Source organism: Humulus lupulus, chromosome X (genome assembly GCF_963169125.1).
Source record: "Humulus lupulus chromosome X, drHumLupu1.1, whole genome shotgun sequence".
In the NCBI taxonomy this organism is placed as follows: Eukaryota; Viridiplantae; Streptophyta; class Magnoliopsida; order Rosales; family Cannabaceae; genus Humulus; species Humulus lupulus.
In genome coordinates, this window is record NC_084802.1 from 172546812 (window position 1) to 172560017 (window position 13206).

Below are 13206 nucleotides of genomic sequence, written 5' to 3' on the forward strand. Positions count from 1 at the left end.
ATTTGGTCTTGCTATGGTTAGATAAATCAATTTTTCAATTAAACTCCTGTATGAAGTAGGATCAGTTAGTAACTTTCCATCATCTTTGCTCAACTTAATGTTAGGTTCCATAGGAGTGGAAGAAGGTTTGGCACCTAAGAAACTTGTGTCATGCAATAATTATAAAACAAAGGGACATTGAGAGACAAAAATACCATTAGAATCATGACCTATTTCAAGGCCAAGAAAAAACCTTAATGGCCCAAGATCCTTAAGTTTGAACTTGGAGTTTAATTTGTTCTTAAAATCAACAACATCAAGATCATTGTTACTTGCTAGGACTATATCATCTACATAAATCAAAACAACCAAAAAATGATGAGTGTTAGTCCTAATGAAAAGTGAATGATAGGAAGATGATTGAGTAAAATCTTCTTGGATTAAAGCAGTGCTAAGTTTAGCATACCACTGTCTTGAGGCTTGTTTGAGACCATAAAGGCTTTTGTTAAGCTTACAAACAAGATTTAGAGGTAGCTCCCCCTTAGGTTGATAACCTTGAGGAAGTTTCATGTAAACCTCTTCATCTAAATCCCCAAGTAAGAAATCATTATTTATGTCCAATTGGTGTAGTTTCCAATTTTTTTATGGCAGCTAGAGCTAGGAATACTTTTAAAGTATTGAACTTTGCAACAGGGGCAAAAGTTTCAAAGTAGTCTATACCTTTTTGTTGAGCATACCCTTTTGCTACTAGACATGCATTGTATCTGTCAACATCACCATTGGACTTATATTTTATTTTGTATACCCATTTGTTGCCAATGACATTATGGCCTTTGGGGAGGGAAAAAATGTTCCAAATCTCATTTTCAATGAGGGCAACAAGCTCATTTTGCATTGCCAATTGCCACTCATGAAGTTTTGAGGCTTGTGTGTATTTACTTGGTTCGGGCAAAGTATGGGCAGCAAGTGTAGCATTTCTAAAGTATGGGCAAAACTTGTCGTAAGATATGAAATTTGTTAAAGGATGAGCAGTGGAATACTCACATATATAATCTTTGAGATGTGGTGGTTTGACAAGTGGTTGGCCAGCTTTAGAAGTAGTGAGTGGCTGCGCATTTGATGTACTAGTAGGTACCGAGGGCAGATCCTCATTATTGGAAATTGATGGGGAATGCTTGCTGCAAAATACAGAGTCAAAAGTTTCAATAGAACTTAGTTGAGTCAAATGAAATATATGCTCATAAAAAATAACATCTCTTGAATGAAAGATTTGGTTAGTAGCTATATCAAGCATAGCATACGCTTTCATACCTGGAGGGTAGCCAATAAATATGCAAGCACGAGACCTAGGATTGAACTTGTTTCGTTTACTATCAAGAGTACATGCATAGGCAAGGCATCCATAACTCTGAAGATGATCATAAGAAGGTAATTTAGCATATAAAAGTTCAAAAGATGATTTAAAATGTAATAGTGGAGAAGGTGTTCTTTTGAGAAGATAAACAACATTAGTAATAAAATGATTCCAATATGAGAGAGATAATTTGGATTGTATGGCTAAAGCCCGAGCAACATTAAGTATATGTTGATGCTTGCGCTAAACAACTGATTTTTTTGAGGACGTTCAACACAAGAATGATATAGGTGAATGCCTTTTGTTGCATAAAAAGAACTAAGATTTAGTTCTTTAGCATTATTTGATCGTATGGATTTTACGGGGATTGAAAAAAGAGTGAGAATATAAGTATAAAAATGTGGGATAATAGTTTGAACATCAGATTTTTATTTCAACATATATACGCAAGTAAATCTAGTATGATCATCAACGGTGGTAAAAAAATATTTATATCCTTCCAATGCAGGAATGGAATAAGAACCCAAAATATCTATATGTACTAAATCAAAAGCATTAGGAGCCATATTATTATGAGAATCAAAAGACAATTTCTTTTGTTTGGCTAAATGACATACATGACAAGGAACATTATTATTTGAAGAAGCTGAAAAATGTGACACTTTATTCAATTTGTTGGTAACTTTCATAGAGGGGTGTCCTAACTGTGTATGCCAAGTGTGGCCAATATTACAAGATTTCTTAGAATTTACATAAGAACAAGAACGTAAAGGAGTCTTGTCTTGTTGTAGCAAGTATAAGTGTCCTATGCGCTTAGCAATCCCAAGCATCTTGTTTTGAGTTGTGTCCTGTATGAGACAGTGAGTTTGAAAAAAGAAAGAGTGTGATTGTGAGTGTATAATAAGGCAAGTTCTGATAGCAAGTTTAATTGAAAATCTGGGACATATAAGACATTAAACAAGGCCAGATTTTTGGTTATTTTCACGGTACCAGATTTACACACTTGTATTCTCAAACCATTCAGAAAAGTGAGGTAAGAAGCTATTGTGTGGTTAGAAAAAGATGTAATAAATTGCAAATTGCAACGAACATGGTGCGTAGCACCACTGTCAATAACCCAATAGTCATGAGAAAGAGATACAAAGTTACCAGAGAAATTAGAGATCACAGGTTGTGTCTCTGTGTTAGATGAAGATGCTTGCTGGAGCTGAGTGCTGAGTAGAGCAATGAGGTTCTGTATAGCCGCTTGAGTGCCTGGTTCTTGAGAAGATGAAGTACAAGCAGTAGCTTGATGGATAGTAGGCTTATTGTTGACATTTCTGGTGCCATATCCAGGGGGAAAGCAATGGATGAAGTAACATTTTTCTTTTAGATGTCCCAGCTTTTGACAGTGAGAGCAAGTAGGCCGCATCTTCTTTGTTCGTGATGGCTGAAGTGATGATGGGTTGGAAGATTAGGTGGTGGAAGTGGATGCAGCAATGAGACTTGTAGTAGCCGAGGGCCTTATTTTTCTCTGTCTTTCTTCTTGCATAATGGTAGAGAAGACTTTAGAAATAGAGGGTAATGGATAAATAAGGAGTACCTGGGAAAGAACGACATGGTAGGACTCATTCAATCCCGTAAGAAACTGTAGAACTTGCTCAAGATTCTGTAGCTCAAGACTATCATTGGCAGCAGCACAAGTACATGGCGTTCTTGGTCGGAGTTCATTAATCTCATCTCAAATTGCTTTGAGTTTGGTGAAATAGGTGCTAACGGAATCATCTCCTTAATGAAGAGAAATGAGAGATGTCTGAAGATCAAAGATGTGAGGCCCATTTCCTTGATTGAATCTTGTGTTTAACTCAGTCCACATTGCAGCAGCCGAATCAAGATAGATGATGCTGCTCTTGATTTCTGGTGAAGCAGAGTGGATAATCCAAGACATAACCATTTGATTACACCTGTTCCACGAATCAAACAAATGGTTATCAGAAGGGGGTTGGGGAATGGTTCCAGTGAGGAAACCATTTTTGTTCTTTGCGCCCAATGAAAGCTTGAAATCACAAGCCCATTGCTGGAAGTTGGTGTCTTTAAGAGGTGGGGAAGCTAGGATTAAACCTGGGTGGTCTCCGGTGCCCATGAAGTAGGGATTGTTGGCATCTTCTTGAGCAGGTCGAGCACGTATAGGCTAATGCAGAGTTGGGTCGGAGGTAGCGCGGGGTTTCTCTGTCCAGTGGTGGCCGACGTCGGAGAAAGAGGCGGCACATCAGAGTTGGTGGAGGTTTGTCCCGTGTTTGTCTGGTTCTTGGTCATGCCATTGAAGAACAGGTGGAGAAGAGAATAGGGTTTGTAAGGATCGGTTAGGCTGATATCATATAAGGAAAAAGAAAGTATTTCTTTTATTATGTATATTATGTAAAGAGTACAAGAGAAGCTGAGTTAATATACTCAGTAGGTTGAGTTAGTTGTACTAACTAACTATGGTTACACTATAGTTAACTCAACTATACAATAGGGTATCCTAATATTTATCAAACATATTTCAAAAACAAAAATGTGATATTGTGACCACAATATTAACAATTAAAATGACTCATATTAGATAATGAATCAACAAAAGTCAAATTGAAGAAAAAAAAACTCTTCAAATAATAAGTGAAAATAAAATTGTGTTAGCAAGTTACATTATTAATTATTTTTCTCTCACATTAAAAAAAATTACATTATTAATTCATGTGTTATCTAAAAATGCCCATTCATTACAAGAAATAAGAATGAGCAGGTTCCATCCAAATATAAAACCAAAAAACAATAAATTCTAATTAATAGGAAGTAAGATCATAAATATAAAAATAAAATAATTCATAATGATTTATTCCTTGACAATAATGATACTGTAATCACATGGTTGCTCACACTCCTCCATGATGATACTGTTTTTTTGGATAGACAAGCCCACATAGAATTGGACCCAAAAGGAATAGAAGCCCACGTTAAGGTCTGGTCCAACAATCAAGAGACTCAAGCAGAGAGTCCTCAAGAAGCCAATACACCAGCTGCTATTAAAGAACAAGCTACACCAGCCAAAGGAAAAGGAAGAGAGATAGCAGAAGCACCATCACGTGAGAAACGAGAGCGCGTGAAGCCAAGATTGATGAGGGAATTTGTTATGGCCGAGCAACGTTGAGAGTAGAGACGATGATGGACCCAAAACGGGTATGTTTTAAATATTTATATCGCAAGCGCACGAATCGTTCATATAGAATAGTGATCGTGTAAGCAAGGATGTCGAACCCAAAGGAGTTGTCTAAAATCGAAAAGAAAACTATTTTAAACCAAAATTAATAAATTCTAACCTAGCTCCAAAGATTGATGAGATTTTTGTATAATGAAAATAAAATAAAAGATAATAGTAAAGAAATCAAAGACAATATATAAACATAAATTAATAATAGAAATCAAGATGGTAAAAGAAAGATTATTAAGATAATAGAATCCACAAAATATAAGTTCAAGAATATTTAAAAGTACATTGATTCCCAAGTTTTAGTAATAGTAGAAATTAATCAAACCATCACTTATTCAAATTAGATATTCTATTTGAGCACAAGTTTTTATAAAAAAATAGGATCTATCTTCACTTTTTAAAATTATAATTTCAAAGTATTTAATGTAAATCAATCTAATGAAATAACAAATAAATCAATGAACATTATTTATAAGGCAAAACATAATATTTTTGTTCTAAGCATTGGATGTGTACAATTTAATGACACATCTTACACAAATAATATTATGTTTTTGCACTAATAAAGAACAAAGTGTAAATATGTGCTAACAATAAAAAATACATGATATTTAAGATGAAAGAAGATATTTGAAAAAAGAAAAATCCATAAACTTTGTTGCACAAATGGGAAATCAATATACAAAATAAATACTATCTAGCTATATATTGTTTCATCATCACCTGAATAATCTTAAAAAGATTAGAAACTCATAACTAGAATAGAAATTGCAAACAAAAAAAATTACAAATATAAATAGGAAAATTTGGAGGAGAAACCCCCAAATTTTTCCTCTAAAAACTCATAGAAAAATGACCAAAAAGAAGAAAAAGATGAAGAGAATAGAGAGGTCTTGAAAGTGTAGAACTTGTGTAGTGTAACCTCTCCTTAAAAATTAAGCCTAAAGTCCCTTATTTATAGCCAAAAAAAGTGTATTAAAATAATCAATTTAAATTAATTAAATTGATTAAATTAATTAAACTAATAAAAATATGGCAAATATGGGTAAATTGTAGGATGTAATAATAATGTTTTGGGGTAAAATGTGTAGAAACGTTTGGGTAAAAAAATATGTATTTTTGGCAAAGGAGACAAGGAGAAAATTGGTGTATTTGATGGGCTCAAGAAATGGGAAAAAGTGGCTGTTGGCAGCTATGGGCAGGGGGTCTTCGGCTGGGGAAAATTGGGCTAGGTGGCATTGGGCCTGGCAGGAGCGGATTGGTGGAATGATTGGGCCGGAGCTGGAGAATGTAACGACCCAAAATCACTAATATGGCTTAAGGGCCTTGATTAGCGCGCTAGGAAGGCATAGTTGGTTTATGTGTGAGTTTATTGATTTAATGCATGATTATATGATAAGCATGCTTGTATGATTATATGAATGTAAATGTGGTTAAATGTTATATCTGTGAGAACCACATTATTATGTGGGTAGATTTGCAGTGTGTGACTTGAGGCGATCCTAGGGAGCTAGATAGCGGGAAAAGTCACAACGGGGCTTAATATTTGACTTTGGGCAAGTCAGGGGTATTTTAGGTATCGAGTGGTTATTTAGACTATCGAGTTATGGAAATAAATATATGGAGATATATTTGAGGTTAGGAGGTTTAGGCGGGAATATTGGGGAATTTTACCGTTTTGCCCTCGGGGACGCTTCCGGTACCCTGAGCCTCGGGATTGATCTAATTAGCTAAGATTAGACTAAGTAATCAGAAAGTAGTAGAAAAAAAGACCCAAACCGACCCATGTTCTCTCTTCTCACTATTTTCTCTCTTAAGAAAACTACAGAAACCTAAGGAAAACTCAACTGGGGATTCTGTGTTTGAGCTGAATTTATGAAGGATTAGCCTAGTTATGATTAAGGGGCACTCAAACAGGATCAAGGTAAGAATTGAGTTTTGTTTTTGGGTGTTAGAACTCTGAGTTTTTGGCTGAATGTTAAGGTGCTTATGGTTTTGATGTTTAAGGGCTGAATTGAAGCTGAGAGCTTGGGTTTTAGCTCATAAGTTGTCAAGGAAGTGGTTCAGCAAAGAAGGTAAGCTTCAATTCATAATTTAGAGATTAAAATATGAGTTTGCATGACTGGTTTTTGGTGTTTTGAGCTGCTGGGTTTCAGGAATCAAAATGGAATTTTAGTAGGTTTTTAAGCTGGATTTCTGTTGGATTATGTTGTTAGAATCATGTTAAAAGTTTTGTGATTAATGGGTTTTGAATTAGGGTGCTTTGGGATGGTTTTGGATGAGGTTAGGATGTTAGAAATGGTGGATTTTTTGGGCACGAAGGGAAGTGTTGCGGCTCTGTTCTAGAGCGCTACGGCCCTACGAAGCAAGGAAGCCAGGGAGGCTTGGCCAAAGGGGAGTGCCGCGACGCCACAAGGTAGGGCCGCGGCGCGTGTCTGCCTATTGAGGGGCTTGGGTTCTGTTTTAGGGGCGGGCCGCGGCTAGGTTTCAAGGGTCGTAGCCCTTGGGTGCATTCTTGATCTTTTGGGGATTTTAAGCGCGGGAATCTAACCTAGGGTGCTCAGGATCGATTTCACCACCGTGTTTGGTGGAATTCGATGTCCCGGAAGCTAGCGTTGTACCCGGAAATCTTTATTTAAATATTAATGGAATCCATTACCTTGGTTGTGACTAGGTATTAAAGCTAGGGCTCGAGAAACAGATCGTGATCGAGGGATGTCGCTCGTAGTCAGTGAACGTAGACATTAAAGGTAAGAATACTGCACCCGGTTGTATAATTGTAATGGGACTAAGGGTTCCCTAATATGTATGCTTTGAAAGGATGGTATTATGCTATGTAAATAGTAAACCAACGGTCTAAGAGTGCCAAGGTTAAACTAGCGCACAGGGCGCGGCTCGGCCACTAGTAGCCGAGGACAGCTTATTATACACTGAGCTCGGTTTAAGCGGGTCGGAGTCAGTGGGGTAAATAGAGGGTGCGGCCTAAGTTGTCGGCCCTGATTATCATGTAACTTGATTGTTATTAATGCTTAGTTGCATCTTTGATTCTGAATACGTGCTATGCGGTTAATATGAGTATTGAGTGTTTGATCGTGTTTGAAGGATTATTCATTTGTTATTGTTGTTTGTGATGCATATTATGTTTTCTTGCTGGGCCTTGGATCACGGGTGCTACGTGGTGCAGGTAAAGGCAAGGGCAAACTCGATCAGCCCTGACTAGGAGAGCTCTGCAAGCTAAATGTACATGACCAGCTGCTCAGCCACCACGGTTGAGGGGAAGGCAGGAACGGGCGAACCGGAAATGTCTGTTTTGCCTTAGAATGGCTGATGGTTGTCTGTATTTTGGAGATTCTGTAAACCAACTTTTAAACACTGTTTCTTTTTTTGGGATCCCATGTGTAAAACTGTTTAATTATATAAATTGTATCTTTTGAGACCAAAACCCTTTTTAACCCTAGCACATTCATGGTTAATGACACGTTTTTAATTAAATGACTTAATTAGCAAGTCCTGCACCTTTATAAGTTCACAGTGTAGTAGTCTTGGCTATCTAGGGCGTTACAGAGAAGCTGCTGGCTGGAAGGAAAGGCAGGCGTTGGTGAGGCTGGGGTATGCATGGGTTTCGACGTGTGTTGAAGGAGGCATCCGGGGGCTGTGAATGCTGTGGACAGCTGGGAAGGTGGCAAGGCATTGGCTGGTGGCCTTTAGCAGTTGGCTGGAGGAAGGCCCACGAGAAGCTGGTGGCATGCGTGGACTGCTGGTGCAGGATGGAGTTGGCTGGATTGGGCTTCGACTAGCATGGGCTTGGCTGAAGCAAGGAAGTGGAGGCCAGGCGTTGGGCCTGGTGCTGGCAGCTGGGCCTTGGTGAGCTTTTGCTTACTTATGGCATTTTAAAAATGTCATTTTTCCTTTCTTACTTTTAAAAGTTCAAAAATGCCATAAATTCCCTACAAAATAAATATAAAATAATTCATAATAAAATATTTTCAACTATAAAATAAATCAATTTAATTCTTTGAAAATATTAATTATAACTTAATTTATATTTAACATTTAAGTTCAATACTACAATATTTTTTTTACCTCAAACTAAACAACAATAATTCAAATAATTAACTACAACATTTTACAACAAAATAACTATAAAAATACACAAAAATCTATAAAATTAAAATAAACCTAATAAATTCAAAATTACTTTAAAACTTAATAAATCAATTAAAAACTCAAGAATTAAGCAACAATTAGCACATAAAAAGTGGTAAAATAACTCTATTTTGTAGAGTTATCAGGCGACTGTAGTAAATAATTTCTATTACAAACTACTCTTTGTATTTCTTTTTGCTTTCCTACCCTTGGATATATACTAGATGCTTTGGTATTATGGATTTTTTTATGTTAAATGAGGAAATTGGTAATTGGAGTTGGGTACTGACTCGAAGAGTACTTCCTCGATTTTAGCTATCACTGGTGCTTTCATTAAGAGGTCACCACCATGAAAAACGATGAGATTGCTGAGCTGCTGAAGGCTATGGAGAATAACTTCAAACATCTTGCTGATGCCCAGCTAGAGAAGTTCACTTCATTGCTTGACCAACACCGTGCATCGACAAAGGAACGACTGAGACATATGTCTCAAGCTCCTACCAAGACGACACCCACTGAACAGAATCAGAGCGTTGAAGTGGAACAAAGCCATGTCGTAACTAGGCGTAACAAAGGAGATGCTGCATCTAAGGATATGAATTCGATTTTGAAGAGCCTGAGGGTAAAGGTACCCAGATTTGATGGAACTAGTGTCGAGAATTGGATCTACAAGATCAATAAATTTTTTGATCTTCATAAGGTAAAACCAGATACGCAATCGGCAATGGTGGCTTTCCATTTGGAAGGAGGCCCTGCTACTTGGTTTCAGTGGATGGAGAAAGGGGGTTCGTTAATCAATTGGGAGACCTTTATACAAGAGCTCCGCAAGAGGTATGGTTAGTCCATATATGATGATCCTTTGAGCAAGATTGCCAAGCTTAAACAAGTTGGTTGAGTCTCACAATACCCATGACACGTGGCACGTCCAAACAGGTTTGTGGGCCTCAGAAGAGGTTTAAGGCCCATCCAGGGCCCAGTGAACGAGGAATGAGGAAACCCTGATAGCCCAAGTCATATCGAGCCCAATAACAGTCGATGGGCACGAGCATAATAAAGGGATCAGGACCGCAATGCAGGCCCACGTTACCTTCCCGGCCACGACCAACCTACTTCCTCCTAGATGCTAATTATGGTGGCAGACTAACTGTTCTCTAGAGACGGGCCCTATCAAGAATCCATGGGAGATATCCACCATCACGATGTCCACCTTGGAAAATGAACCTGGGTGTTGGTGAACGAACCAGGACTTCGGTAAATGAACCGGGACATTAGTAAATGAACTCGGATCAGACGTCTGGATAGGGCAAGCCTTGCCTTCCCTGATGCAGACATGTCCCCAAGAAATCCAAAATTTGGTCTCCTCAACTAACCTAAAGAAGAGGGTACGCATGGAACGTACACTGTTCCTAGGAAATAGTACTGCCACTACTTTGACAGATTCTATCCCTAGGATCCCCTTAGAAGCCACTGCGGACTAGTATGTGCTAATGTACAATGGGCAGCTGTAAGGCTTGGCCATGCCTAAGCCGGCCCAATGGGCCCAAATTAACAACATCTAATTATGTTACATTCTTTGTATTATGGCTCTGTTAGTGAGAAAATTTTCATTACATCCTTATTGGGCTCGGATTAGTCTGGCCCAAGCTACTTGACTGCCTATAAATACGGTCAGTTGTGCACTATAGCAGGGATCCCAAAAATTCTCTTGTAAGCAAAAACTCTGCTAAACTTGTAGAAAAACTTCATTGTCAAAACTCTCTAAAGCTTAATTCTAGTGACTCATGGACTAAGGCTCATTAACGCCCCAATCACGTAAAAACTGCGATTATTCGTCTCTAATACTTTCTTTCCAGCTCTTATTTCATAACATATTTCTAGTTTCCGAAAAACTCGGCAAACATTTTGGTGCTTTCATTGAGAGCTGAAAGAAAGCTTGAGTCAACCTTGATCATCTGCAAAAATGGTGAACACCAGGCATACCGTGTTTGATCCTGCTCACCAGCAACAACAAGACAATGGAGAGCCATTGCCCAATCAACCACTTCCTCAAGACCAACCCGAAGACATGCCTTATCAGGGGCCTATGCCCAACGACTCCCAGAACTTCGGGGAAGGGGGTGACTATGACGAAGGCTATTACGAGGAAGACAAAGGGGAGTATGAAGATCACGGGGATGATAACCCGTTGATCTTGACGAGAAGGATATGGATCTTGAAAAGGAGGATCCAGAGGTGGTCCGTTTGAGACAACAGGTCCTTGATCAAGAAGCCAGGATGCCTGAACAACAGGAGGCCACTCGACAGATGCAAGAGTCCCTCCTAGCTCTTCAGGCCTTTATTGCTGCCTAGGGATTGGCATCCAATCCTTCAGCCATTCGTCCCCCAGGAACGCAACTACCTGTCCCACCTATCAGAACTGGCGTACGCAACGATGCTACCCCTATTCCTCATCCGGGACCATCCCCACATCCTAGATCCGGCCCATTGAACCCTGCTCAGGAAAAAAGGAAAGCCAAAATGGTTGATCCCATTGAACAAACAAACCCCCAAAAGAGAGCTCATCCCATTCCAAAAGCCAGGGTTAACCCATGGCATTTCCCTAGGAAAGAACAGATGAATCCTGTCCCAGGATGGGATCATCCGAACGATCTGCAGGGAAGCACCCGCAGGGTACTAAGCCCCGGAACGTCTCCAGACGGGACGATCAGGGACAATGCTTTTATCCTAGCACCTTCGTGAACAAGGATCACAGAGGGTGCAAACATGGAGAAGATCCAAAACCAATCAGTTCAAGAGATGACACTTCTCGAGTGGACTTGCGCAACGACCTCAATTCCCAAAAGGAGTGGGCCCACAAAGAAAAGATTCGCCCCCGAGGAGGCGACTTGAGGAATACCTCAATGACAGGAGGAATGAGAGAGTCCCCCTGGATGATGGAATGGCCAGACAGTGCATGGAACAACTGACTGCTCTTAAAAAAGGTCACGGACCGCCTAGTCCGGAAGCAAGAAGGCGGAGGTTTTGATTCTGAAGAAGAAGAAAAAGATCCATGCACCAAGCACATCCTGGATGTCGTGCTACCCAAAGGGTTCAAGATGCGGACATACCCGCCTATACTGGGAACATTGACCCCAGAGATCACTTGTCCCACTACAATCTCCTGATGATTGTAGCTCACGTATGTGACAACGATAAATGCCTATGTTTCTCAATCACTCTGGCTGGAACCGCAGAAGAGTGGTGGAAAAGACTTAAGATGAGATCGATCCAGTCTTGGTCCAGATTACAGTAAGCTTTCCGTAAACAGTTCGTGGCTGCCATAAAGCTTGACATGGAAGTTAGCACGTTGGCCAACATCAAACAACATCCCACGGAGACCCTTAGGGCTTACATTCAACGTTTCACAAAGGAAGCCTCAAAACTAAGGTGGATGATGGACAGCGCCTGGTAGCTCTCCAGTCCGGAATCAAAGCTAGGTCCCCTATCTGGGACAACATGCAACGCATCAAGGTGGCAACCCTTGAAGAATTCATTAGGAGGGCACACTGTTTTATCAACTGGGAGGAGGCTCGAATCCAAGCCTTTAGGTGGCAGCCAGCAACCTAGTCGATAGCATAAACCTTTCTCGGATACGGTGCGCAGTATCCGACACCCCAACAGTGTCCGGATCTGCTAGAACCCTTGGGATGCCATTCATGACCCCGACGGTCTGTGGGCCCTCTTTGATGGAATATGCTCTGGCTCCATCAGCCCCATTTTCTGGGTACGGAGCGGCACCCACCGGGTACAATGCTGCTCTCGACGGTGCCCAATCGACTCAGGCCGAAGTAGCTGAGGCAAGAATAAACCCCTCCCGGGAAAAGAGATTGGGCAATAGTCAAAACTAATTTGAGCCCAAAAAGAAGGGAAAGAGGGGGTACGAGCCCCAGTACATGGAGTATACTAACTTGGTGGACACCCGGGAAAACATCTATCTTGCGACAGGCAATGTAGTCCATTACAGGAAACCAAGCCCCATGTTCAAGAGGGGAAATAATTCAAGGGACACCAGTAAAAGGTGTGGCTACCACAAGTACATGGGCCACACGACTAAAGAATGTCGTCAGCTGAAGGACGAGATCGAGAATCTGATCAAACTGGGACATCTCCACCAATGGGTCAGGATGCCAATAGGGTTCCGGGAGTGCCAGCAGCTCCCGGACAACCTTTGGCCACGGGTGCACAGGCATCGTGTCATACTCCTCAGGGAGAGTACACTCCAAGTTCAGAAGCATAGGCCCCTCAGGGGGCCCCAATAGTACAATCACTTGGAGGCCCAATGGCTCCTGGACCCGGAATGTCATATCATCCTGGAACTGCACCTCCACGAGTAGATGGCCATGTGGCCACCATATCAAGGAGCTCGCACCTGGGAGGAAAACCCTGGAATGATTAGAAGAGATACCTCAGTGAGCTCGATCACAACCATGAGGTATGCGCAGTGGTCCAAATTCTGAGC

General features: G+C 40.4%; 1 protein-coding gene across 1 annotated transcript; it reads right to left on the reverse strand.

Moving 5' to 3' along the window:
- Positions 1-586: 586 nt before the first annotated feature.
- On the reverse strand, positions 587-2744 carry LOC133806456 (uncharacterized). Its single transcript, XM_062244555.1, has 4 exons — positions 2337-2744; positions 1951-2181; positions 1281-1387; positions 587-1157 (listed from the first exon to the last, which is right to left on the reverse strand). Exons 1-4 carry the CDS (start codon positions 2742-2744, stop codon positions 587-589), a joined length of 1317 nt encoding a protein of 438 aa, XP_062100539.1.
- Positions 2745-13206: the final 10462 nt, after the last annotated feature.

Coding starts and splice junctions, on each gene's coding strand:
- LOC133806456 (XM_062244555.1), bottom strand. CDS start 2,744: ATGCGGCCTACTTGCTCTCACTGTCAAAAGCTGGGACATCTAAAAGAA. Junction 1,388..1,950: donor ATAATAATGTTCCTTGTCAT/GTATGTCATTTA, acceptor GATCATCTTCAG/AGTTATGGATGCCTTGCCTA. Junction 1,158..1,280: donor TACCCTCCAGGTATGAAAGC/GTATGCTATGCT, acceptor TGTATTTTGCAG/CAAGCATTCCCCATCAATTT.